The 24774-nt window shown below is 56.5% G+C and overlaps 1 protein-coding gene and 1 long non-coding RNA gene across 3 annotated transcripts; one reads left to right on the forward strand and one right to left on the reverse strand.

Annotated features, from left to right (window-relative positions):
- Window positions 1-529: 529 nt before the first annotated feature.
- On the reverse strand, window positions 530-4815 carry LOC131823614 (uncharacterized). The gene is made up of 2 exons (XR_009350612.1): window positions 4255-4815; window positions 530-3761 (listed from the first exon to the last, which is right to left on the reverse strand). It is a non-coding gene; the product is annotated as an uncharacterized LOC131823614 (long non-coding RNA).
- A 520-nt stretch (window positions 4816-5335) lies between these two features.
- ZSWIM4 (zinc finger SWIM-type containing 4) lies at window positions 5336-24390 on the forward strand. 2 transcript variants are annotated; one of them, XM_059160177.1, is made up of 15 exons: window positions 5665-5731; window positions 7199-7264; window positions 7709-7910; window positions 9392-9748; window positions 10315-10463; window positions 10560-10710; window positions 12099-12266; window positions 13048-13407; window positions 14731-14868; window positions 15215-15469; window positions 16002-16137; window positions 18458-18612; window positions 19819-19982; window positions 21880-21961; window positions 22350-24390. In XM_059160177.1, exons 3-15 carry the CDS (start codon window positions 7796-7798, stop codon window positions 23207-23209), a joined length of 3090 nt encoding a protein of 1029 aa, XP_059016160.1. In that variant the 5' UTR covers window positions 5665-5731; window positions 7199-7264; window positions 7709-7795; the 3' UTR covers window positions 23210-24390. The 2 variants fall into 2 exon arrangements, with proteins under 2 accessions (XP_059016159.1, XP_059016160.1); XM_059160176.1 differs by lacking the exon at window positions 7199-7264 and having other exon boundaries at window positions 5336-5731.
- Window positions 24391-24774: the final 384 nt, after the last annotated feature.

Here is a 24774-nt window from a genome sequence, read left to right on the forward strand (position 1 = left end):
TGTTCACAGCAGTGTCAGTCACGGTCACCTAAAACTAGGAGCAACCCAGGTAGCCCTCAACAACACAGGGGGCGGGTGGCATGCGTATCTGCACTGGGACTATATGCTTCCTCGGTAAAGAGGTAGGAAGCTCTAATGTGCTACAATATGGATGCCCCCCAAGGATGTGCTGAATGAAAAGTCGGCCCCACAAGGCCATTGGCTGTAGGATTCCATTGATGTGAAATGTCCAGGCAAATCAACAGAGAGCAGACACTGACCTGGGGTAGTGGTGGGGTGTCCATGATTGATGCAATTGCTAATGGGTACTGGAGTCATGTTTTGGGTTTTTGGTGTTTTTTGTTTTGTTTTAAGATTTTTATTTATTTATTTGACAGAGTAAGAGAGGGAGAAGCAGGCTCCCCACTGAGCCTCTGTTTTCCGCTCAGGTCATGATCTCAGGGTCCTGGGTTTGGCCCCATATCGGGCTCTCTGCTCAGCAGGGAGCCTGCTTCCCCCTCTCTTTGTGCCTGCTTGTGATCTCTCTGTCAAAAAAAAAAAAATTGGTTTTCTACATACAGTGAGCAATTTCACACAATACGGATTTACATTTTGAAATACCAGAACTTTCAGCAGCTGTGCCCAAACCGATGGAAAGACTGTCCTGGAGTTTCCCCAGACCCAATGCTCAGGTTTCAGCTGGGGTGGGCTTGGGGAAAGGAGCTGCAGGACTGGAGGGCAGGGCTGCGTTCAGGCGTGTGTCCTGCACACCCTTCCTTTAGCCCACTCAGGCAACCCCAATGCCTGTGCCATCTGCCCACAGCGCAGCAGCATCTCCCCTAAGCAGGCAGTGAGTAGCTTCTGCCTTTTGAGATGGACCCCCTCTGCCCACTGAGCAGATTGATTGTACACCTGTTCCGTGCCAGCCTCAGCAAGGGAGAGCTGAGGACTGGCATCCTAGTAGGGAAAACAGAAAACTGGGAAAGCCAGCCAAGGCTGCCCCCTGCAAAACAACCCCCCCTCCCACGCTTCTGCTATGGTTCCCTCCCCCTCCCGGACGTCCCCTCAGAGACCCTTCCTCTGCCCTCCCGCACCTCCACCCCCGGCAGTGGTCACTCCACATGGCTCTAGGCTTTTCTCTGGGTCTTTGTCCACCGCTGTGTCCCCAACACCTAGGACGGTGCAGGAGGTGCTTAATGAACAGGTGTTCATTGAATGAAGGAAGTTAAGAATTCTTTCCCTTTTTTTTGCGAGGAAAATTTTGCATTTCAATGAATCAGTTCTGATTATTCAGTGCATCATCTCTATGCAACACACCCTTCCGGTTTATCTGATTCATAGCATTGTCTTTGAAATCTCAGTTCTGTAAATTGTAAGCAACTGATAGCAATATAAAACCACTTATCTGTAGACATGCAAATTCCATTCTGGCCAGCAGAGGTCTCGTGGACAACCCTCCTCCACTACAGAAAAAAACAATTTGCCCCCATCTGCACGTTTATTTGCGCAAATAGTCTGATAATGTGAAGTGCCTGCTCTCCAGACTCTCTTTGAGCCGTATAACATCTGCCTCGTTCCCACGTGAGTTCAATAAAAATGTTAACCTGTGTCCATCTTTATGTGCCTGTGAGAATCATGATTATTCCCTCTTCTGGAAATTATTCGTTAACCTTTATCTGGAATCTCAGAAGAGCGAGCACTGGGACACGGTGAGCTCCAACTGTCTTCTGGTGCCTCCCTGGGCCACCAGGAGGCACAAGGAAATCAGGCCAACCCCACCGAGGCCAGTGGTGCCCAGATGGGCCAGGGACACCTGTAAACCACCTCCCTTTGTCCCTCTAACCCTCCGGATGACTTTTGAGGAGGACCCCAGGGGCGAGGAAGGGCATTCAGGCGCAACAGGTATGAGGTCTGGAATGTCAACCCACTTGTTCCCCCTTCTCCCCACCCCCTCGGCCTCCCCAAGTAGCCTCACTGCCCTGCATGACTTTTCCCTCTATGCTTGCTCCTTCACCTGTCTACAGAAGCCCAGCACTGGGGCTGAAACCGAGAGCCCCAGACTCTGAAAAATACCTACACCTTGAGTGCAGTGCCAGTTTCGGCCCCTTCCTGGGTGTGTGATCTTCAGCAAGTCCTGTCACCTCTCTGAACTTCTGTTTGCCCATCTGTAAAATGGGGACCCTAACACCCCCTTGCTCAGTGTGGAGACTTCTGGAGCCTGAGGGCTGTGAGAGCTGCCTTTGTCCAGAGAGTGGAGAGCAAGACTAGCCACTCAGCCTGTCCTCTCTTGCCTGGCACACTGGCCCTCCCCACAGGGCCAGAGAAGTCACTAGATGTGGCTTTTTCAGCCTTTCCTCTCCTGCTTCCGCCATCCCCCTCCGCCTGAATGCCCACTTCTCCCAACGAGGCCCTGACGCTTAGCCCATGAACCTGTGTTCCGAAAGGGAAGAAACGAAAGAAGTAAATCTTGCCAGTTGGGCAGGCCAGAGGGGCTGCATCAGTCAGAACCAGGAAGCGAAACTACCCGGGCTGGTTTCCTGCCTGAGTCAGCAAGGGCAGGGGTTGTGCGGGGGGCTGGCCAAAGACAGGAACCCTGGAAAGTTAGGGTGGGATGGCCACAAAGCTGCCAGCGGGGGGCTGTTCCCCTCCAACTGAGTCTCCAGGGCCACCCCATTTCCCATGCTTCTCAAGGACATGTGGGTTTGGGATCCGGAGCCTTGGATGCCTAGACAGTGAGCTCACAGAGGCCTGGCGGGGTAAACGTGGCTTCCATCTGCCTGCAGCCCAAGCTCTTTGGCTGCAGGGAGAAGGCAGGCCATGTGGATGACTGGAATCCTGCTCCCAATCTCTCCTAACTAAAAGTGTTGTTAGGAGGAGATCTGGTCGAGAGAGACTCCCAGGGTCCTTTCTGACCTCATATATTCTCTGGAGATCACTGTGTGGCCTTGGGCAACTTTCTGACCTTCTCCGGGCCTCATTCCCTCATCCATAAAATCAGGAAAATGGAACAGAATGTTGGGGCTTCCCAAACTGCGTTTGATCCCTAGCCAATGTGACAGAACCAGCCCACCCACAGGGCTTGAATGCTGGCCCTATCTTTCCCCTGCTGGGGGCCTCGGGCATGTCACCTGACATTTCTGGGCCTGTTTTTTTCATCCCGGAGATGAGGATGTTGACAACGTTAACATCTATTGTTAGACAATAAACATCCTCACTCAGTGAAAGCCCAGTCCTGGTTCCTCCTAGAGTAGACAACAAAGCAGAGCAGCCTCCAGTGACTTCTCTGATTCAACATCTTAAGACACCCACTGAAGCATTCTCGGGGAACCGGGACCCAGGCTTAGCTGATAACAGCCATGCACCAGATGCTGAAGAGGACTGCTGGTAAGGGCAGCCCCGGGGTCCTGTTTGCGAGGGGAGCTGCTGACATGGGGGCTTTGCTGAAGTCCTCCCTACCTCTCCCCACACCCCAGTGACGCCTTCCCTATCAGTCCGTCTTTGCTGCCAATCCTTTGTAAGAAAGGCGCAGGGCAGTAAGTCTAGGGCTTCCTGGTCTGGGGGACTTCAAGCAAGCACTTCCCCTCCAAGCCTCAGTTTCCTCGTCTGATGAATGGAGCTGGCGCTCTCTCCACTTTGCAGCACTGGTGGAAGGCTGAATCACAATAACACCAGGGAGCAGCGAGGGCACCACCGAAGCAGTCAGACGCCATTGCCATTATCCAAGTCCTTTCTGTCGCTGTCACTGTGGCGGGCTGTGTGGCAGGCTGTGCCTCAAGACCAAGCTGTCCAATAGAAGTTACAATGCAAGTCACATATACAGCTTTAAATATAAAATATAAAACATAAAATATAAAACATAAAAGGAAACAGGTAGAATTAATTTGAATAATGTATTTTATTTACCCAAACTTACCTAAAATATTATCTTTTTGATATGTAATCAATATAAAAATTGTCTTCAATATAAAAAATGCTTAATGAGCTATTTTACTTTTTTTTTTCTTTTTGCCTACTTAGTCCTTGAAAATTCCATTTATAGCATAACCCAATTCGGCCCAGCTCAATTTCAAGGACTCAGAGGCCACCTGTGGTTAGTGGTGACGACGCCCCCCCCTCCCCCCCCTCCCCACAGCACAGGTTGGAAGGAGTTTCCCGAATGGGGAGCTGGGGACCGGCCAGAAAGTGTGGCTGGAAATTCCTGGAAGGAAAAAGCCAGAGTTTCCATAGGCGGTGGGGATACTGGGGACAGCGATCAGGCCACACTTAGGAACCAACCTGGGTTGTTCCGCTTCGTAGACGTTTCAGCGGAATGGAGCAGATTATGAGTTGGTTCAGTAGGTAAGTTCACATGGAGTCACTGCTGTATGCCCGGTGTTCGGGTGCTGGCGGCGTAGCAATGCACCAATTACACTTACTCCTGCCACTGGGGGTCTCGGTGGAGAGGGAAGAGACAGAAATCAAGCAAGTGCAGAACTAGGTAAAGAAATGTAGCAATCGCGGAGAAAAGTATGGCTAAGGGGAAATGTAGGGTTTTCTAAGGACAGGGGGAGAGGAAGGATGGCGTGGGCCGCGGGGCGGGGCTGCGATCAAGACCACGGGCGGCTTCCGGCAAGAGAGGGTGGCCAGGACGATCGGATGTGACAAGTATTAGTTGAACCTTTTGAAACTGCCGTCTTAATAGGTCGAAAATCAGCCATTTCATATGACTCAACGTAATATTCAGGGCACAGAATGGATTGAGGGTTCTTAGCTTGGGGCATGGGTTGGGCTCTATTTCTAGAGAACAGGTCTGTGGCCCCCAAGAGCTCAATCGAGGGGCCTGTGATCCCCTCCACCCACCTACCCCAATCCCACAAATATCAAAACTTGACTCAGCGCCCAGAGAGGCTGAGAGAGTTTCTCGCCTCGCACAGCCCAGAGGAAGGAGGGGCTGAGAGGCTGGCTTGGAATCCCGCCGCTCAGTCTCGCTCCCCGGCCGAGTCGTGTTGATTGTCCCCTTGCGGAGCCCGGAAGCGACCCTCAGTAAACAAAGCCGTGTGTGGGCGCAGCCCCAGCTGCCCCGGGCGCGCTGTCCAGCCGGAGGGGGGCGGGAGAGGAATGTTGTGAATGAACCGAGGGTCCGCCCCGAAACTCCGCATAAGGCCGGGGCCGCGGGGGGTCCTCCCACTATGATTGGCCGCCGGCGCCCCATGATTGACAGCACAGCCCTATGAGCGTTCTGATTGGGCTTCCTCGAAAGGACAAGCAGCATATCTAACAAATGAGCAGCGAGAACTTGAGGACGATTCTGGCGGTGCAGCCAATAGCGGAGGAGAGCCACGGAGGCCGAAGGGGGGGCCAATGGGGACGGGCGGCGGGGGCGGGACGACGGCGTAGGATAAAGCGGCGACTGAGGCAGCTTCATTGTTGTGAAGAGTCTTAAAGGGGCCGCATCACCCGGCCGGCCCGGCGCTGGGCGGGGGTGGGTGCGGCTGGGGTCCCGGGGCGGCCGAGCGCCGAAGACGAACTGGAAGGCGGGTAGAGGGCGCGGGAGCCGGCGACTCAAAGCGGGCATCGGACTGACCCCCCCAACAGGCCCCGCCCCGGCCCCGGCCCGTCGATGGACCCCCCCGCGGCCAAACGGAGCCGGGGCTGCCCCGCCGGACCCGAGGATCGCGATGTCGGGACCGGGGCCGTGCGCGGCCGGGGCAGGCCCGAGGCGCTGCTGGACCTCAGTGCCAAGCGAGTAGCCGAGACCTGGGCCTTCGAGCAGGTGACGAGGGGTGGGGGGAGGGACGCACCCCCAACCCCTTCTCCGACTAGCCTTCTCCTCCCCTGCCCAACCCCCAGCCTCCGGACCTGCCCGCATACGAGACACTCCCAGAGATCCCCTCCAGGATCCTTAAGTCCGCCCCGAAACACCCTCTCATCCTCCCATTTCACTCCTTCAAGCCCTGTGACCCACCCCCATTCCTCCTGCCATCGCAGCCCTCCAGCCCACAGGACACAGGGATGTCCTCAGCACCCTAGATCCTAGCTCAGGACACTTCCTTCTCCTCCTGCCCCGGGATCCTCGCACAACCCTGGGTACCCTCTTTTCCCACCTCAACCTCAGCTCTCAGTTAGGACACCCCATTCAATCTTCACTCCTCTTTCCAACTCCTACAAGCCACCCTGACTTGGAGGACACCCCCCATCTCATCCCCTGGAGACTCCAGATCTCTGCCCCACCCTCCAGTGAAGAACTCCCCCATTTCTACAGACCCCAGCCCCAAGATACTCTTTTCTGTCCCCGATCTGTGCTCCAGAACCCTTGTCCCCTGGGGAACCCCCCCCCCCTCCTCCAGATCCTTCCCTGGAGTCCTGCTTCCCTCCCTCAGTACTTTTGGGACCACCTCCCACCTGGGGCTGCCCAGCCCCTCCATTGTCAGGGTACCCTCCCACATTCCCCTCTTTCCCCAGTGTTCACCCTCCCTCTGTCCCCCAGCCATTCTAGTCCTTCCATAGTTCAGCAGCAAGGGCAAGGCCTGGGTCATAGTACCTGTATAGGTGCACCTAGACCTCTGATAGTTTCTGGGGGTTCTACAACGATGCCCCAGGGCTGGGGCGGTTAGAGTCCCCTTTTCCAGCCTCAGAATGAGCCTCTGAAGAGTGGAGATGTGGCCAGGCTCTGAGCAAGCCCTCTGCAGTCCCGTAGGCTCTGTTCTCTATCTGGCTTTGGGGGGTATTCTTTGCTCCCTGGCCTGTCCAGAGTTAGGAAGTCTGCCGGGACTGATGAGTCTGAGCCAAGTGTGGATGGGGCAGGCTCTGATTCATGGCCTGGAAAATCCCTCCTTAGTCATCTGCCAACTGTCCCTGAGACCTGAGCTAGTCACTGGTCCTCCCACTTCCCCCAGAAACCCAGGACTGGGAGCTCTGGGAGGTCGCTGCCCCTTTATCGTGCATGAGATACCCAGCATAATCCTGAAACCATCTCTGGTGGTTCCCATGTGCCTGCCCTGACTAGGCCTGGTGCTAGGAAAGCTCTTGCCCCTCAGAAGCTCCTGGAATCCTCTGCAGCCCTTTGGAGTTGTTGTTCTCCCTCCCACTTTGAGGAAATTGGAGCACAGAGAGGTTGAGAAACTTGCCTAAGGTCACTCAGCCAGGGAGTAGCAAGCCCAGATTGGAACATTGGTTCAACCAGCTTGATTCACTGCCCCAAGCCCACAGGAGTGGTGAGGACACCCCTCCCTTCCTGCAGGCCCTTGGAAGCTGAGAACGGAGCCTATCTTGGGACTCGGAGCTCGCCAGCTGCAAGACCGAGCAGGTGCATTCACCCCACTTCTGAGCCTCCGAATGTCCAGGCTGCAAAATGGGATGAGAACTAGTATTACTGAGATGTTGCCATGAAAATTATGGGGAATCACATACACAAAGCATTTAGCATAGTGTAGGCTGAGAATATGGAGGCCTAATCACTGTTGTCTCCCTTTCTCCTGCCCCTTCAAAGCCTGGGAGGGGAGACTACATTACATCAGAACCTGGGATCTGACATGGGGTGGGGGGAAGTAGCAGAAAGTTCTAGAACACTAAGTACAGGCCAGGTGTTATTGCAAGCTTGATACTCAGGAGGTGGGTGCTATGAACATCCCCACCTCGCACTTGAGAAAACAAGCTCAGAGAGGCCAAGTGACTTGCCCAGAGTCACACTGCTCGTAAGTGGCAAAGCCAGGATTCAAGCTGGGTTTCTAACCCACCGCCCTTCCCGCAGGTGGAGGAGCGGTTCTCCAGGGTGCCAGAGCCGGTCCAGAAGCGCATTGTGTTCTGGTCATTCCCACGCAGCGAACGGGAGATCTGTATGTACTCGTCCCTGGGCTACCAGCCCCCGGAGGGCGAGCATGACGCCCGCGTGCCCTTCACCCGCGGGCTGCACCTGCTGCAGAGTGGGGCCGTAGACCGAGTGCTGCAAGTGGGTGAGTGCTCGCCCCCACCCCCCTGCCAGGGAGGCCAGGGCGTCCAGCACAGGCAGGGAGGGAAAGAGAGGGAGAGGGGCCTGGGCCGAGGCAAGGGGACATTCCAGACTATACTGGCTTTGATGCCCAGAGAGGGTTTTACAAGATATTCTGAGCTTAGGGTCAGAGATCTGCCTAGACCCCAGGTAGGGGGCTTAGACGGGGCTGGGGGGAAGGATGGAGGGCGGAGGGGAGGTCCCCGAATTTAGGCAGCAGGGACCAGCTAAGGAGGGAGGACTGAGGCTACGTCCAGATCCTATGTGGAGGACCTCTGTGCGGGTTGGATCCGGATTCTGAGCTAAAGACAAAGGTGGTCCTCAGACAGCTTGACTGGTGGGCGGGAGAAGAGGCGGGGACACAGGGAGGAGGGCTGGTCTGGGGCAATGCCCAGGAGCTATTTGCAAACCAGAAGTGAGACCAGGTTTCAGACCTCAGGCAGAGGGACCCAGTGATGCTCTGGGGCCGAGGTTTCAAGCCTGAGGTGAGAAGTAGTCTAGACCTCAGGCAGAAGGACTAGACTACTAGAAATTGGGATCAGACGTTTAGAGATGGTCCTACATCTAAGGCAATGAGGCTTAGGTGGGAGCCTTGAGTAGAAGTTTAAGATCAGCTGTGAGGGGTGGTCTTAGACCTTAGGCAGTGGAGTCCAGTGAGGGAGGGTAGGGGCCAGAAGTTTGGAACTAGAGGTGAAAGAAGATTCCAGACCTCAGGGAGTAGGGCTCAAAAGGGGGCAAGTAGAGGTTGAGCCCGAAAGCGAGTAAGCCCAGGAACACTTCACCTCCTAGCTGGAGGCAGGGGCTTGGCTAAGGTGACCCTCCCTGAACCCTGTCAGCCTGGGGCCCCCCTTGCCTGGACATGGCCCAGCCCGCCACAGGCTTGGCCATTTTCAGCCGGTATGAGGAAGCCGCCGTCTCTCTGCGTGACGCAGCCAGGGCCAGCTGGGGCCTGAGCTGCCCAACCAGTTGGATAAGCCTGGCATCTGGGCTCCCCAGGGGCCAGGGTGGGGCAGGGGGTGATGGGGTAGCCTGGCCCCCTCGGCTGCCACATCAGCCCCTCACCCCCAATTGTCACAAGCCTTGGGCATCTTCCCAGGAAGTTACAGGGCTCCTGGAGCCCAGGCTGTATCCACAGTAACCCAAAGGCTGAGAAAACCACCTTCAGCATCATCACTATAATGTTCTTCAGAATTAGAACAGGAGCAAGCATTTATTTAGGACTTACTGTATGCCTACAGGGTTCTAAGCACTTACCAAATATTAGCTCACTGAATCCTCTTCAAAACACATGAAGAGGAGGTCACTACCCGTTCCCACTGGATAGAGAGGTTAAGTGGCTTGTGCTAGTTACTCCACGGGACTGGCACCAGGGTCTGGCTATGTGCCGTGGTCGAGCACCGCTATCCGGGGGTGACCCAGCGGCGGCTGGCCTGGCTTTGGTCTTAGGGTTCCATCTGAGTGGAAACATCCGGGAGCTGGGGGGCCCTGGAGAGCCCGAGCGCCTCTACCACGTCTCCATCAGCTTTGACCGCTGCAAGATCACGTCGGTGAGCTGCGGCTGTGACAACCGTGACCTCTTCTACTGTGCACACGTGGTGGCTCTGTCTCTGTACCGCATTCGACATGCGCGCCAGGTGGAGCTGCGGCTGCCCATCTCTGAAACACTGTCCCAGATGAACAGAGACCAGCTGCAGAAGTTCGTGCAGTACCTCATCAGCGCCCACCACACCGAGGTGCTGCCCACCGCCCAGCGCCTGGCTGACGAGATCCTCCTGCTGGGCTCCGAGATCAACCTGGTGCATGGTAAGGGCACCCGGGGGCCCAAGGGAGGCAGCTTCCGTCTTGGGATCCTCGGGTCCCCTGGATCCTTGAGCTGGGCTAGGGAGAGCACCGCGGCCTGAAGTCAAGGTCACACACCTACTAAGTGGCAGATCCTGGATCTGACCTGGCCCCGGGAGTGGGGAGCTTCAGCCCCAAGGTGGGGGTGCCCCAAGAGCACAGGAGCCGTCTGAGTGTGGGTGGTTGGAGGGCAGGAAGGGTGTGTGTGGACGTTGGTGGGGGTCGGGTGGGGGATGGACCTGGAGGTGCTGTGAGCTCTGGGGAGGGTTTGGAGAGAAGAGGGGCTGTGGGAAGATGGAGGGTGGGGGGATGGATAATGAGATATGGAGTGACCTGCTGGTGTGAAAAAGCGGATGGGGTGAGCGGATAGATGTAGGATGGTAAGTGAACGCGGAGCTGCCGGGACTGACAGCCCCCGCGGGGTCAGGTGGGAGGGGCTTTGACTGGGATCAGGGTGGACTGATGGGGGTGGGCAGAGGGTGTAGAGGGAGATTGGAAACCCCAGTCTCACTGTCCCACCCTCCCCGCAGGTGCCCCAGACCCCACCGCGGGTGCAGGCATCGAGGATGCCAACTGCTGGCACCTGGACGAGGAGCAGATCCAGGAGCAGGTGAAGCAGCTGCTGTCCAACGGCGGCTACTACGGCGCCAGCCAGCAGCTGCGCTCCATGTTCTGCAAGGTGCTGCGGGCGGGTGGGCGGGCAGGGGACCGAAGGTTCTGGCCCCTGCGCCCCGCCCTCTCCTCACCGCTGGTCCCTGCCCTCATCCTGGCACAGGTGCGGGAGATGCTGCGGATGCGGGACTCCAACGGGGCGCGCATGCTGATCCTCATGACCGAGCAGTTCCTGCAGGACCCGCGCCTGGCCCTGTGGCGGCAGCAGGGCGCGGGCATGACCGACAAATGCCGGCAGCTGTGGGACGAGCTGGGTAAGGCCCGGGGGTGCACAGCAGGGCTTCGGCGCCCCAGCGGGCTCTGGCTGCCAGGGCAGGCTCCCCCCGCCATTAGCGTGCGGCCCCTGAATCCCTTCCGTGTTCACTAGCACCTGTGATGCGGGAGGCACCGTGCGGGTGCAGGTGTGGGGCTGGGCGGGAAACAAGGGGCTGAACCCCTGCACTCCTAAAGCTGACACCTGTTGGGGAGACAGACAAAGAAATACTATAGACGCATTAGTCCTTTTCCTCTTTTTTTTATTTTTTAAGATTTCATTTAGGGGCTCCTGGGTGGCTCAGCTGGTTGAGCATCTGCCTTCAGCTTGGGTCATGATCCTGGGGTCCTGGGACTGGGATCATGCCCCACATTGGGCTCTCTGCTTAGTGGGGAGCCTGCTTCTCCCTTTGCCTGCCTCTCCCCCTGCTCATGCTCTCCCTCTCTCTCTCTCTCAAATAAATATTAAAACTATAATAAAAAAAGATTTTATTTGAGAAAGAGATCGCGAGAGGCACAAGCAATGGGGAGAGGGAGAAGCAGGCTCCCCACTGAGCAGGAAGCCCGACATGGGGCTGGATCCCAGGACCCCAGGGATCATGACCTGAGCCTAACGCAGACCTTTAGCTGACTGAGCCACCCAGGCGCCTGGCATTAGTCCTTTTCTGTAAGGGCCGGCAGCCAGTCACTTTGGCTTTGTAGGCCATTGGTCTGTCACGGCTTCTCGATCCTGCCCATTGCCATGGAAGAGCAGCCTCAGACACGCCACCAGATGGGCACGGCAGCACCCCATACAGTTTTACTTACAGACACTATTGATGGGAAGTTCATATAATTTTCACAAGTCACAAAATATTCCTCTGATGTATTTCCCCCCACCATTTAGAAATGGAAGAGTAGGGGTGCCTGGGTGGCTCAGTGAGTTAAGGCCTCTGCCTTCAGCTCGGGTCATGATCCCAGGGTCCTGGGATCGAGCCCTGAGTCGGGCTCTCTGCTCAGTGGGGAGCCTGCTTCCTCCTTTCTCTCTGCCTGCCTCTCAGCCTACTTGTGATCTCTGCCTGTCAGGTGGATGAATAAAATCTTTAAAAAAAAAAAAAAAAGAAATGGAAGAGTAAATCTTAGCTTGCAGGCCATTCAAAACCTGGTGGCAACAGCAAGCGGAGTCTGATGGACTGGGTTCAAATCCTGACTTCCCACTTCACAGCTGTGTGACGTTGAGCAACTGCTTCTACCTCTCTGTGCTATAATGGGAAGAGATTATCAGTTGCAATCTCGGAGGCTCAAGATGAGGGCTAAGCAGAGACCAGTGCCCAGCACACAGTAGGCTACTGTTGGCATGAATGTCTAGCCTCCCTCATGCCCACGTTTACCAGCTGCCCTCTGTCCCTAGGGGCCCTGTGGGTGTGTGTTGTCCTGAGCCCCCACTGCAAACCAGAGGAACGGGTGAGCTGGCTCCAGCTGCTTGGCAAGTGGGACAAGCTGGACGTGTGCCCGCTGGAAGAGGGCAACTACTCCTTCGACGGGCCCAGCCTGCAGCCCAGCGTGGCCCTCAGCCCAGGTAGGAGAGGGGACCCCAGCCCTTGTCTGTCCTCCCCACCAGGACGGAGTGAGGGCCCAGGCAGGGGCGGCGGGCAGTCGGAGGCACATGAAGTGAAATGCTTAAGACGCTGGTGGTTCTGGGCTGGTCTCCCGACTTGGCCTCCTCCTGGCCAGGGAGGTCAGGGGCAGGGGTGACTGAGCGAAAAGGAAGAAGATACTGAGAAGAGAGAGGCAGAGATGGAGGGAGGGGGGAGAGGAGTCAGAGATGGGGTGGGGGGAGGAAAAGAGGAATGGAGTCTGGGGAGGGGCAGGGTGGGCAGACATGGACAGTTGGTCAACCTCCATAGTCCATCGGCATGAAGGGATTTAATAGTCTCCCCCGCACACGCACGCATACACACACACACATATAACACACACACACATATAACACACACGTTCAAAGGGCTGTTTAAAGGATTTGGGGAGGATCGCCTGGGTGGCTCAGTTGGTTAGACATTTGCCTTTGACTTGGGTCATGATTCTGGGATCCTGAGATGGTGCCCCGTGTCGGACTCCCTGCTCGGGGAGGAACCTGCTTCTCCCTCTCCCTCTGTCTGCCGCTCCCCAGCTTGTGCTCTCCCTCCCTCTCTCTGTCAAATAGGTGAATGAAATCTAAAAAATTAATTAATTAATTAAAAAATAAAGGATTTGGGGAGATGACACACCCCCATCACTGTGCCCAGAATCTAGTACCAAGCTGGCCTCAGCCCGAATGCCAGGGCCCCCCTTACCAGGCCATGTGGGTGCCCCTCCTGCAGGTCCGGAGGAGGAGGAGGAAGAGGAGGAGGTGATGGCCGCAGGTTCCCGCCACACCGTCTTTGGCCGCGCCCTCCAGGCCGGGTCACTCCACTGGAGTGACACCCACCTGCAAAAGATCCTGGCCAGTGACTCCTATGGCCCCAGCCTCACAGGCACCATGGGCAGTGAAAAGCCAACCTTTGACCCCCAGGGCCGCCCACTATGGCTGGGCGAGCCCTTCCCCACAGCCTGTGCCCGAGTGGACACCCTGCGTGCCCACGGATACCCCCGCCAGGCCCTGCGGCTGGCAGGTGCCATCGTCAACACGCTCCGGCTGCAGCGGCGGCATCAACTTGAGAGCTATAAGCAGCAGAAAAAAGGTGGGTGCCACGACCACCCTATTCCCCCAGGGCCATAGACACAGACGCTGACTGCTGGGAGCCATGCACCCCTAATGTCTGTGGGTTCTGCTCCGGGTCCCACCCCCTGGGAAAGCCAGGCCACCTGGAGGAATCTTGAGCAAAAAGAATTTAATACAGGAGATTGAGGGCTCATAAAAGTACCGCAAGGGCTGCGAGATTGAAGGTCGGGGGTGCCATTGCTCAAGAACCTGAACTTCAAAAGCACATGGATTGCAGCAAACTGTTGACCGTGAGCTCAGCAGCCTGCAGCCCCCGCTGGGGGCCGTTCCCAAGAGAGCACTCAGAACCTGCTGGCAAAGCCTCCTGTCTCTGCCCTGTGGACAGCTGCACACCTGCTCATGGGGGCTACAGGAGAATCAGGGCTTCTTCCTGTCCTTGCCTCCGCCTCACTCAAAGAAGCCTGGGACTTGTAGTTTCTAAGCTTCCCGCTTCTGTGCTATGGAGCCCGTGCCAGTTACACGTCTTTCAGGAACGGGGTCCCAGTGTGGCCAGATCTTCCAATTTTTCAGGACAGGCCAGAAATCTGCATTATGTGATGTGCAATTTACTGATTTTTAAACATGGGAAACAAATTCAAATTTGCATGGGAGGGGGAGCCATGTTGTATGGGCTAAAAAAAAAAAAAAAAAAAAAGAACATGTTTGTTGATGAGCTAGGGGGAGGCAGGAGAGAGGCCACCAGTTTTGTTGTCTGGGTATAGGTCTGTTATCAGGAAATTGAACCCCAGGTGTCATGGAACTCTGGGGGAACTGTGACCCCAGAAGAGTCCTGCCCCAGCCTAGAGGCATAGGGAAAGCTTCACAGAGCAGGTGAGAGCTATGCTGAGATCTTACAGATGTATATCAGTTTCCCAGGAGAAGGGGAGGGAGGAACAGTGTTCTAGGTAGAAGGAACAGCAGGGGCAGGAGCCCAGAGGCAGGAGAGAGCTAGACTCATGGGAGGAGATTGAAGAATGGGGCTTTCAGAGGGGGCAGGTGGCCACATGGGGACCTGAAAGCCAGCTAGGCTCAAGAGAGGTGGGAGCTAGGAGAAAGACGGTGGGTGTTTTTGAAAGCGCCCAGTTTCACCCATGTGTCCCTGCCAGGCTGGGGTCTGGCTGTGGGACAGGAGGCCAAGGCTGTGGAGGTGAGGGCTGCTACAGAGCTCATGGGCAGACAGGATGGCTCACGGTTGGCCAGGTAGTGGGCGGGCACTGGGAGGCTGGGCTGGGGGTTCAAGGAGAGAAGACCCCCTACCTAGAATTGTGGAGGGTCGGCATTGAGCCCCTCGTACTGCCTGCAGAGCTGCTGCAGAAAGGTAACACCTGCATCACCAACACGGAAGGATGGGTGGGCCACCCACTGGACCCCATCGGCTGCCTCTGCAGGGCACTTCTGGAAGCCTGCCGCCTGGAGGAGGAGACACTTGCCCTTTACCCAGGTACCCACACTGGGGCCCCTGGGAAGAAATGGGACATTTCCCCTTCCCCCTCCCCAGCCCAGTACCCCAAGAAAGTGGGGCCATACTCTTATCCTTAGTCAGGTCTCAACACTTGGCCACATGCCCTGGTCAGTGCCAGGAGCCAACAGAATTCCCTTCTCCTGAAAGCGAGGCCACCGCAGACCCACCTATCTGCTGGTAGAAGGTGTCTGGTCAGTGCTGGGATCTGCTGGGTTCCCCCACATAAGCCCAACCCCCCCGGTCTCCATGTTTGAGTTGAAGAGCCCCTGGGGTCCCCAGAAGGGGGGCACCCCCCTCCAGCAACCCTGGTTCCCATTTCCCACAGACTCTGGCCCCGAGAAGCGGAAGGCAGCCTACCAGCATGTGCCAGTGCCCGGGAGCCCCGGGGAGTCTTACTTGGCGTTGGCCCTTGAAGTGGCACTGCTGGGCCTGGGGCAGCAGCGGGCCCTGCCGGAGGGACTGTACGCCCAAGACAAGGTGGTGCGCAGCGAGGAGCAGCTGCTGGCCCTGCTGGAGGAGGTGGAACTGGACGAGCGGCTGGTGCAGGTGCTGCGCAAGCAGGCGGGGCTGCTGCTGGAAGGTGAGGCCCCGCCCCCAGACGGGGAGGGGAGGGGCCCTGTCCCCAGTTCTCCAGTGGCTCCGCGGCTGCTGGATCAGGAGGCCCTGTCTTCTGGCCCTTACATTTCGCTGCTACCTTAGCGGTACCTAAAGGTGACACCAGCCCTTAGCTCAGCTCCCTGGAAAGTGCTGGCCTGGGGAGGAGCCCCCTCCCCCCGCCACTGGCCACTGGCCACTGACCACTGGCGTCAAGGGACCCGGTCCTTGTGAGGCCCCACCCCTGGAGCAGGTGTAGCCCCACCTCCACCTTCCGGCCCCGCCTTGTTTCTGCGTCCTGCCCCCCCCCCCAAGGGGTTCCCGGGTCTCCTCTTCAGATTTTGCCCCTCTCTTCTGTCTCAGTCCTGCACTCCCTCCCACACCCCGCCAACCGCTAGCCCCAGCAGCTCTCTCCCGAGCAAGTCCCGCCCCTCCTCATAGCCTGGGAGGTGAGGAGACCTGGGGATGGGGTGGACATGAGCCCTTGCCTGGGGTCTGAGCTCAGGATGCCCCTGCAGGGGGTCCCTTCAGCGGCTTCGGAGAGGTGCTGTTCCGGGAGAGCGTGCCCATGCACACCTGTGCCCGCTACCTGTTCACGGCGCTGCTGCCCCACGACCCCGACCTGGCCTACCGCCTCGCGCTGAGGGCCATGAGGTGAGAATGGGCTGCTGGGGACTCGGCCCAGGAGACTGGGCAGGATTGGAGGGTCGCCCTCAGAGCCCCCATCCTCCTGCCCGAAACTCACAAGCTCGTTAATTCCGTCTCCCTCAGGCTGGAGTCCCCCTTTGCCCTGTGCTTTTTTTTTTTTTTTTTTTTTTGTATTAAGTATACATGTGTATTTTTATTTCAAATTGAGAGGGATCCACAGGGAACTCAGAATTCTTCTCCAAACATTGTCCCCACTTACCAAATCTCTCTGGAGACAAGCCATGTCACCACTTTCTTCTTATCTATCCCACAAGAATCAAGATTTCTGCAAACCCATAATCTGGAAATTGAAGGCTGGTCTTCCTTTTACACCCATGATGCATCCCATGTCTGTTCCTTGCTCCTTATTTTCAGTGAACTTGGCATCTTAAAGGTTTGGTAAGGGCTGCTGTAAGGAGGTATCATAAAAGAATTGATTTAGAGTAGATAGACAGTTGACATATTTCCCAAAAAGTGTTGCTGGGAATAACCTTATCATTTCTCATGTGTACCAACTGACCTCAGAAACAGAATTTTTAAAGGCCCTCTGGGTAGTACACTATGCCCAGCAAATAAGGTGAATTCTGTCCCTGTCTTTGAGCCCATCATCTAGAGATGCTTCTTAAGTATCAATTTAGTATGGATCTTTCCAGAATATTTGGAAAAAATAATCTGTGAAGAGCTGTGGTTTCTAAGCCAGGAAATAGCACGTGACAGCCCCTGGGCCAGATGTGGCCTGCCACGTGTTAAACTCATGAGATCAGAATGGTTTTCACATTTTTAAGTGTTTGAAAATAAAAAGAATATTCTGTGACAGGTGGAAAGTAATATGAAACTCAGGTTTCAGTGTCGAGCAATAAAGTTTTATTGGCACACAGCCATGCTCATTCATTTAGGTATTGTCTGGGGCTACTTTTATGTGGCAATGGCAGAGTCAAATGGTTGTGACAGGGACCAAATGGCCCCCCATAGTGCCAAAAATATTGACTGTTTGAACCTGTGCAAAAACAAACAAAAAAAAATGTTGCTGATCCCTGGTCCAAATCCATGACTCACATTACCTCATGTAATCTTTTTTTCCCCCCTAAGATTTTATTTACCTATTTATTTGAGTGAGAGAAACCGAGAGAGAGAGAGCATGAGCAGGGCAGAGGCAGAGGGAGAAGCAGACTCCCCACAAGCAGAGAACCCGACTCAGGATTCAATCCCAGGACCCTGGGATCATGACCTGAGCTGAAGGCAGATGCTTAATTGACTGAGCCACCCAGGTGCCCCTGAAGAACTTTCTAAATACAAAATACATGCATAGAGATGCAATATACCCCTAGTGGGCATGTAGTCATTCCAAAAACATTTGCTGTCCATCCACCTGCTGTGTACTGGACATTGTTCAGGCTGCTGGAGATGCAGCAGTGAAGGGAATCATCAGAAATGCCTGCCCTCATGGAGCAGACGTTTCAGTGAGGGAGATAGAATAATACGTTATTTTAAATAAATATTAATTAATAGGTAAACTATGTTGTGTGTCAGGTGGTGACGTACAGCAAAGAAGGCCTGGGAGAAGTTGGGAGTGGGAGTTTCACATGTAGGGATCTCAAGGAAGAACCCACTGAAAAATATTTGAGTAAAGACTTGAGGGAATTAAAAGGCGCCGCGGTAGCTCAGTTTGTTAAGTGTTTGCCTTCAGCTCAGGTCATGATCCCAGGGTCCTGGGATAGAGTCTCGAATCAGGCCCCTTGCTTGGCAGGAAGTCTGCTTCTCCCTCTGTTGGCCACTCCCCCTGCTTGTGCACACACATACACCCCCACCTACCCTGACAAATAAATAAATAAAATCTAAAAAAAAAAAAAAAAAAGAGAAAGAGACTTGAAGGAGGTGAGGGAGAAGCACAAGGATGTCTGGGAAGAGTGTTCCTGACAGAGGGAACAGCATAGGCAAAGGTCCTGAGGTAGGACTGTGCTTGGTTGTATTTGAGCGGTATTGAGGGGAACAGTGGCTGGAGCAGAGTGAGAAAGGGAAGGCGGGTGACCGAAGGATTACCAGAGGGCTGCATCAGGACATGGTCTCACATTTTTGTCAGCCCTTGGTGCATGACTAGAGCATTGTTTATTTAATCAACCCCAAGTGAGGCGCACCAACAGGACTCCAGTGAACATCTGGCACCCACATCCTCCATCATCCCGCGTGCCTGTGGCTTTGCTGGCCCAAGCAGGGAGGCTCCAGTAGAGGGAGGAGGCCCTAGCCTCCTTTTACCGTGGGCTTGCTTCTCCCCCTCTGCCCCCACCAGGCTGCCTGTGCTGGAGACCGCGTTTCCCGCCGGAGAACCGCACCCCAGCCCGCTGGACTCCATCATGAGCAACCGCTTCCCCCGCTGGTTCATCCTCGGTCACCTGGAAACGCGCCAGTGCGAGCTGGCCTCTGCCATGCTGACAGCCGCCAAGGGTGAGGGCGGAGGCTGCCCCCGTCCCCCTGCCATGCTCCTCGGCCTCCTCTTTCCTCCTTTCCCTCATCGCTTCTCTCGACTTTGTATCCTTTCATCAAATTCTCAGTTTTCCTTGAGCACTTTCTAGATGTCTAGACCAGGCACTGTCCCAGGTGCTGAGGCGTGAACAATCCTGTTCCAGCACCTTCGGTGTTCCATTGGGGGGGGGGGAACAGACCGACCTTAAGCAAGGTCAAACACTTAGTGACGTCACACAATGAGCAAGAACAGAACCAGGGCTGTGATGGGTGGGGAAAGCAGGCCAGTGCTTAAGCCGAGAGGGCAGAGAGCTCTTGCCTGCATCTGGTGTCCTCGTCACCTTGAGCCGCCATGACAGCACTGCAGACCAGGTGGCTTCAGCAACAACTCCGGAGGCTGGAAGTCCAAGGTCAGGGTAGGGTATCGTGGCTTCCCAGGGAGGACTCTGTTCCTGGCTTGCGCACGGGCCACCCTCCTGCCTGTGTGTTCACAAGGCAGAGAAAGAGAGCACTCCCGATTTCTTCTTCTTTCCAGGAGGACACTCACGCCTTTATGCTGGGGATGAGGGCTTCCCCAGGAACCTGGGGAGGGCTGTGTCCAGGCTGAGGGATCATTCCAGGCAGAGGGAACAGCCAGTTCAAAGGCCCTGAGGCTGGACCGTGCCTAGTATGTTTTGAGGAACAGAGGAAGCCCGTGGGGCTGGAGCAAAGTGACCAAACTGTAGCTTCTGGGCCAGCGATAATAGCAATAAAAGCTCACAGTTGTACAGCTCTTGTCCCGTAATCCCGTAAAAGCCTTTCAGGTACGGGCTCACCGTGGCCCTGGGAGGCAGGTACCATTGCATTAGTATAACCCATTTTACAGATGGGGCGGCCGAGGCACAGAAAAGTTAAGTGACTTGCTGGGCGTCACATAGCTAGTGAATGGCGAGGCGGGGATTGAGCCCTGGTGTTCTGGGTCCAGAATCACTGCCCTTGACCATTATGGGTCCCTAGCTGGCTTGCTCCCGCTGGGTGATGGGGAGAGGAGAGGAGAGGGGGAGTGCCGAGAGTGGTCTGGATCTTCCCAGAGCCATTGCCAGCTGCCTCTGCCTCCTCACACGGGTACACCTGGGCGAACAGGTTGGGCAGCAGCCGGGGCTTGTGTCCCGTGGGCCAACCCTGCCCTCTTCCCTCCCTCCACCCCAGGAGACCCCAAGTGGCTGCATGCCGTGCTGGGCTCCATCCAGCAGAACATCCACTCGCCAGCCCTGCTCTTCAAGCTGGCGCAGGACGCCTGCAAAACGGCCACCCCGGCCAGTGCGCCTCCCGACACCACGCTGCTGGGCATTGCGCTGGAACTGGGCCTGCAGGTGAGGGTCAGCGGGGGGCGTGCTGCCTGAGGACAGGCCTGAACAAGTCCCAGGAATGAGGGACAGGTCCCGCCAGTGGGGGACTCCCAGGGCAGAGTGGGAAGAGGAGTGGCCCCTCCTGGGGGCGTGGCTGAGGAGGAGGACGCCTGCCCGGGAGTGGGTGGGCCACAAGAAGAAGCTGGGCCTAGGGTGCTGACCTTGGTGTGGGGCCTGGGACTGCTGTGCCCACTGTTAGGGATCATGGTGGGGGCTGGGCCTGTGGGGGACCAGCCTGGAAGGAAAGGTTGCTGCTGAGGGGTGGGGCCGGGGGAGGGTCCTGAAAGCCGATGAGGTCTGTGGTTAAAAGTCCTTGAGGCAGGACCTGCGAACTGGGGCCATCCCAGGGGCCGGGCAAGGGCTGTCCTGCTGGGGCAAGTCAGAGGCCAGCATGGGTGCTGCTTGTAGGTGAGGAGTCACCTGCAGGGTGTGGGACCCGGAGGGGCGGGGCCTCAGACTGTGGCCAACGTAAAGTAAGAACGGAGAACAGTTTGGGGCAGGCTTATGGGATGGGGTGGGGGTGGGGATACTTTCCCAGGGAAAACTGGCCAGCAGCGGGCCTGCAGAAGGCAGAATTAATCCCCAACAATCTCCTGTGGGGGACTGGAACTATTGGAGGGGGCATGGGGAGGGGACCCACTCCTTAGGAGTTTGCTGAAGGCAGAGTTCACCAGACAGGACCTGGAGGAAGGCAGACAAGGAGGTGCCTATTGGGGGTAGAAACCGAAGAAGGTAGGGGACTATAGAGCAAGTGCTTTGTTGGGGGCCGCAGAGGGGAATCTGCTGACATGAAGCAGGGAACTTTCCAGAGAGAAGGGACAGGTTGGACTGCTGTCTGGGGTAGGCGCCACAGGGCCTGAGGGTAGCATGGGCCATGATAGCAGTAACAGTAACGGCTGGCCGGGGCTGAGCGCTTTCAAGCCACAGATATTGTGTAAGATCTTTTTTTTATTATTATTATTTTATTTTTATTTATTTTTTTTAAAGATTTTATTTATTTATTTGTCAGAGAGAGAGCGAGCAAGCACATGCAGACAGAGTGGCAGGAAGAGAGAGAGAGAAGCAGGCTCCCCGCTGAGCAAGGAGCCCGATGCGGGACTCGATCCCAGGACCCCGGGATCATGACCCGAGCTGAAGGCAGCCGCTTAACCAACTGAGCCACCCAGGCGTCCCAAGATCTTTTTTTTTTTTTAATACAACTTTATGGGGCGCCTGGGTGGCTCAGTGGGTTAAGCCGCTGCCTTCGGCTCAGGTCATGATCTCAGGGTCCTGGGATCGAGTCCCGCATCGGGCTCTCTGCTCAGCGGGGAGCCTGCTTCCTCCTCTCTCTCTCTGCCTGCCTCTCTGCCTACTTGTGATCTCTCGCTGTCAAATAAATAAAATCTTTAAAATAAATAAATAAATAAATAAATAAATAAATACAACTTTATTATTTATTTATTTACGTTTAAGATATGTGCTTATTAGAGAAAGCGAGCGTGAGCGGGAGGGGCAGAGGGAAAAGGAGAGGGAGAAATAGATGCCCCACTGAGCAGGGAGCCCAACTCGGGGCTCGCTTCCAAGGCTCTGAGACCATTACCTGAGTTGAAGGCCACCGCTCAACCAACTAAGCCACCCAGGCGCCCCTGTGCAAAATCTTTACCTGAAAATTTACACTGAATTCTCAGAAGAGTGCCCCGCCCAAGGTAGAGGTTTTAAATGCCCATTTTACAGAAGAGGAAACTGAAGGCCCCGGAGGTGAGGTCGCTTGCCCAGATCACGTGGCTCACCGCCGAGTCAGCCCCCTCAGGATCCCTGATCCCCTCCGTAGGCCTGCTCGAGGTTTGGGTGATCCGCTTCTCTCTCCCCTCCTGTGCCACAGGTGATGCGGATGACCTTGAACACCATGACCTGGAGGCGCCGGGAGATGGTGCGGTGGCTGGTCAGCTGTGCCACAGAGATCGGTGAGTTCCCAAGCAAACCTGCCACCTGCGTCCCTGTGGAGGGGGAAGCAGAGCCTTTTCCCTGGCCCCAGCCCCAACTCAGGGCTGCGCTGCTGGGCAGGCGGGCTGGGGATGGAACTAAACAAAGGCCTGGGAGCTGGCCAAGCTGAAGCAGCTTGGAGAAGGGACAGGAGCCTGGAAGCATAGCCCCACTAGTGCTCTTCCTGCCCAGTCTGGCTGCCCCCTGCTTCCTTCGGAAGGGCAGTTTCTGTCAAGCTCGGGAGCAGAACCAGAGGGATCGTGTCTTTAGCTCTGGCTGGTGGGGATGGCGGCGGGAGGGCAAACCCATGCGCATGGGGGGAGCGGTCCCTGTCCTTCCTGGCCAGCTTTGCCCTCTTGCATCCCCCAGGCCCACAAGCCCTGATGAATATCATGCAGAACTGGTATTCCTTATTCACACCGGTGGAGGCTGCCACCATCGTGGCGGTGACGGGCACCACGCACGCCACGCTGTCGCGGCTGCAGCTGGACGCACCCCGGAGGGAGGAGCTCTGGGCCTGTGCGCGCACCCTGGCCCTGCAGTGCGCCATGAAGGACCCGCAGAACTGCGCCCTGCCCGCGCTCACGCTGTGCGAGAAGAACCACGCGGCCTTTGAGGCCGCGTACCAGATAGTGCTGGACGCCGCGGCTGGCGGCCTGGGCCACGCCCACCTCTTCACGGTGGCCCGCTACATGGAGCACCGCGGCCTGCCGCTGCGGGCCTACAAGCTGGCCACGCTGGCCCTGGCGCAGCTCAGCATCGCCTTCAACCAGGACAGCCACCCGGCCGTCAATGATGTGCTCTGGGCCTGCTCACTTAGCCACTCTCTGGGCCGGCACGAGCTCTCCGCCATCGTCCCCCTCATCATCCGCAGCATCCACTGCGCCCCCATGCTCTCCGACATCCTGCGCCGCTGGACTCTCTCGGCCCCCGGCCTGGGGCCGCTGGGGGCCCGCCGAGCCGCCAAGCCGCTGGGTGCCGACCGGGCGCCGCTCTGCCAGCTCCTGGATGCCGCGGTGGCCGCCTACATCGCCACCAGCCACTCCCGCCTCACGCACATCAGCCCGCGGCACTACGGCGACTTCATCGAGTTCCTGGGCCAGGCCCGTGAGACCTTCCTGCTGGCGCCTGATGGGCACCTGCAGTTTGCCCAATTCTTGGAGAACCTCAAACAGACTTACAAGGGCAAGAAGAAGCTCATGCTCTTGGTGCGGGAGCGCTTTGGCTGAGGGGCAGTGGGCAGCGCTGGGGACCCCCTCGGCCCCTGCTTCTGTGGCACTGGCTCTCCATCAGGGGCCTCAGCACTGGAGGCCCATGTGGCATTTCAGTATTAAGTCAGGGAAGGAGCCTGGCTGGAGCTAGGTGGTCTTGCCTGCCATCCCCTCAGGCCTTGCTGGAGGGAGGACATGGCCCCCGGGGGTGGGGGGGGTGGGCAGGGAGAGGTGACGTCCTGCCACATGCGTGCCTAGGAGTCTTCAAGTGAGTGTTCGAGACGCAAGGATCAGAAGCCATACCACCACCCAGAGGCCTGGAAGGGGGTGTGTGCTTGGGCAGCTGGTTTGACCCCACCTTGGGCACCCCAAAAGCAATAGGCAAGCTCTCCCTCCCCAGACTTTCAGGTCTGGCTTGGACTGGGGATGGGGTTGGGGGCTGCAAGGCAGGACTTTCCAGAAACTGGCTCTTAAAGTCAATGTAGCAGACCCCACACTCCACTCTGGGTGCCCAGGAGACTTGTGTTAGGGTGTCTAAATCTCCTTTTATACCCTCCCCTCACTGCCTCAGGGGCCCCATTTCGCAGCCCTGTGCCCTGGCCAGGCTGCCCAGCTGGGACCGATGGCTCATCCCCACTGAAGGATTTAAAGAGGCCTCGGGCCTCAGCCACATACCTCACCCCCTGCCCCGTCCAGCCAGGACTCCCATTCCCGAGGATGCCAGGGTCCCAGGTTGGGCTCGAGGGGTCACTACTGTCCCTCTCCCTACCTGCTAGTCACTGGACATACAACTCAGGAACTGAGCCAGGCTCACGCTGTCCTCCAAACCTGGTGTTGGAGGGAGACAAGCCCAGGAGAGCCAGGGACCCCCACCCCCACGCCCCCACCCCCCGATCTGGAAAGGAGAGAGGTTGGCATCTTGGCATTTTCTGGCTCTGGCTCTGCCTTTCTCCTCCTCCATGTCCCTGCTCCACCCCTTCATCTTCTCCCTTTCCATATTTCCCTCTATTTCGCCTTTCTGTTTGTGGCTCTGAATCTCTGCTGCTTTCTCTCTTGGGTCTCCCTTGCCCCACCTTGGCCCAGGGAGGAGGAGGGAGAGTGTCCCACCCCAATCACCCCCTCTGTCTTCTCCTCTTGTAATTAAGGACAAAATCATGTCATTTTGTAACTTTTTTCTATTTATTGAACCGTATATTGTATTTCCTTTTTCTTTTTTTTTTTTTTTTTAATACTGAACACTGCTTTTGAGAGGGAGGGGTGTCCCCTCCCCCGACCCCAGGCCAGGGCTCCCTGATCCCTCCACAGGAAATCTCCAGCCTTGCTTGCTCAGGGCACAACTTCAAGTTAGGGGTGGAAGGAGGGCAGACTGCTGGTTTCACCCAGGGGCTGGAATGTAGATACTATCAGGGAGAACTCCCAAGAGGAGTGCTTTATACTGGTCACCTGTGACAACGCCTGTCCCAACGGCCCTATGAGTCGGGAGGAATATCCTTCCATTTTACAGACGAGAAAACGGGGATTCCAAAGTTTAAGGAAAGGATACCCATTAGGAAGAGGCATAGCTTGATTAGGTACTATGACGG

Source organism: Mustela lutreola, chromosome 2, assembly GCF_030435805.1.
Source record: "Mustela lutreola isolate mMusLut2 chromosome 2, mMusLut2.pri, whole genome shotgun sequence".
Lineage (NCBI taxonomy): Eukaryota > Metazoa > Chordata > Mammalia > Carnivora > Mustelidae > Mustela > Mustela lutreola.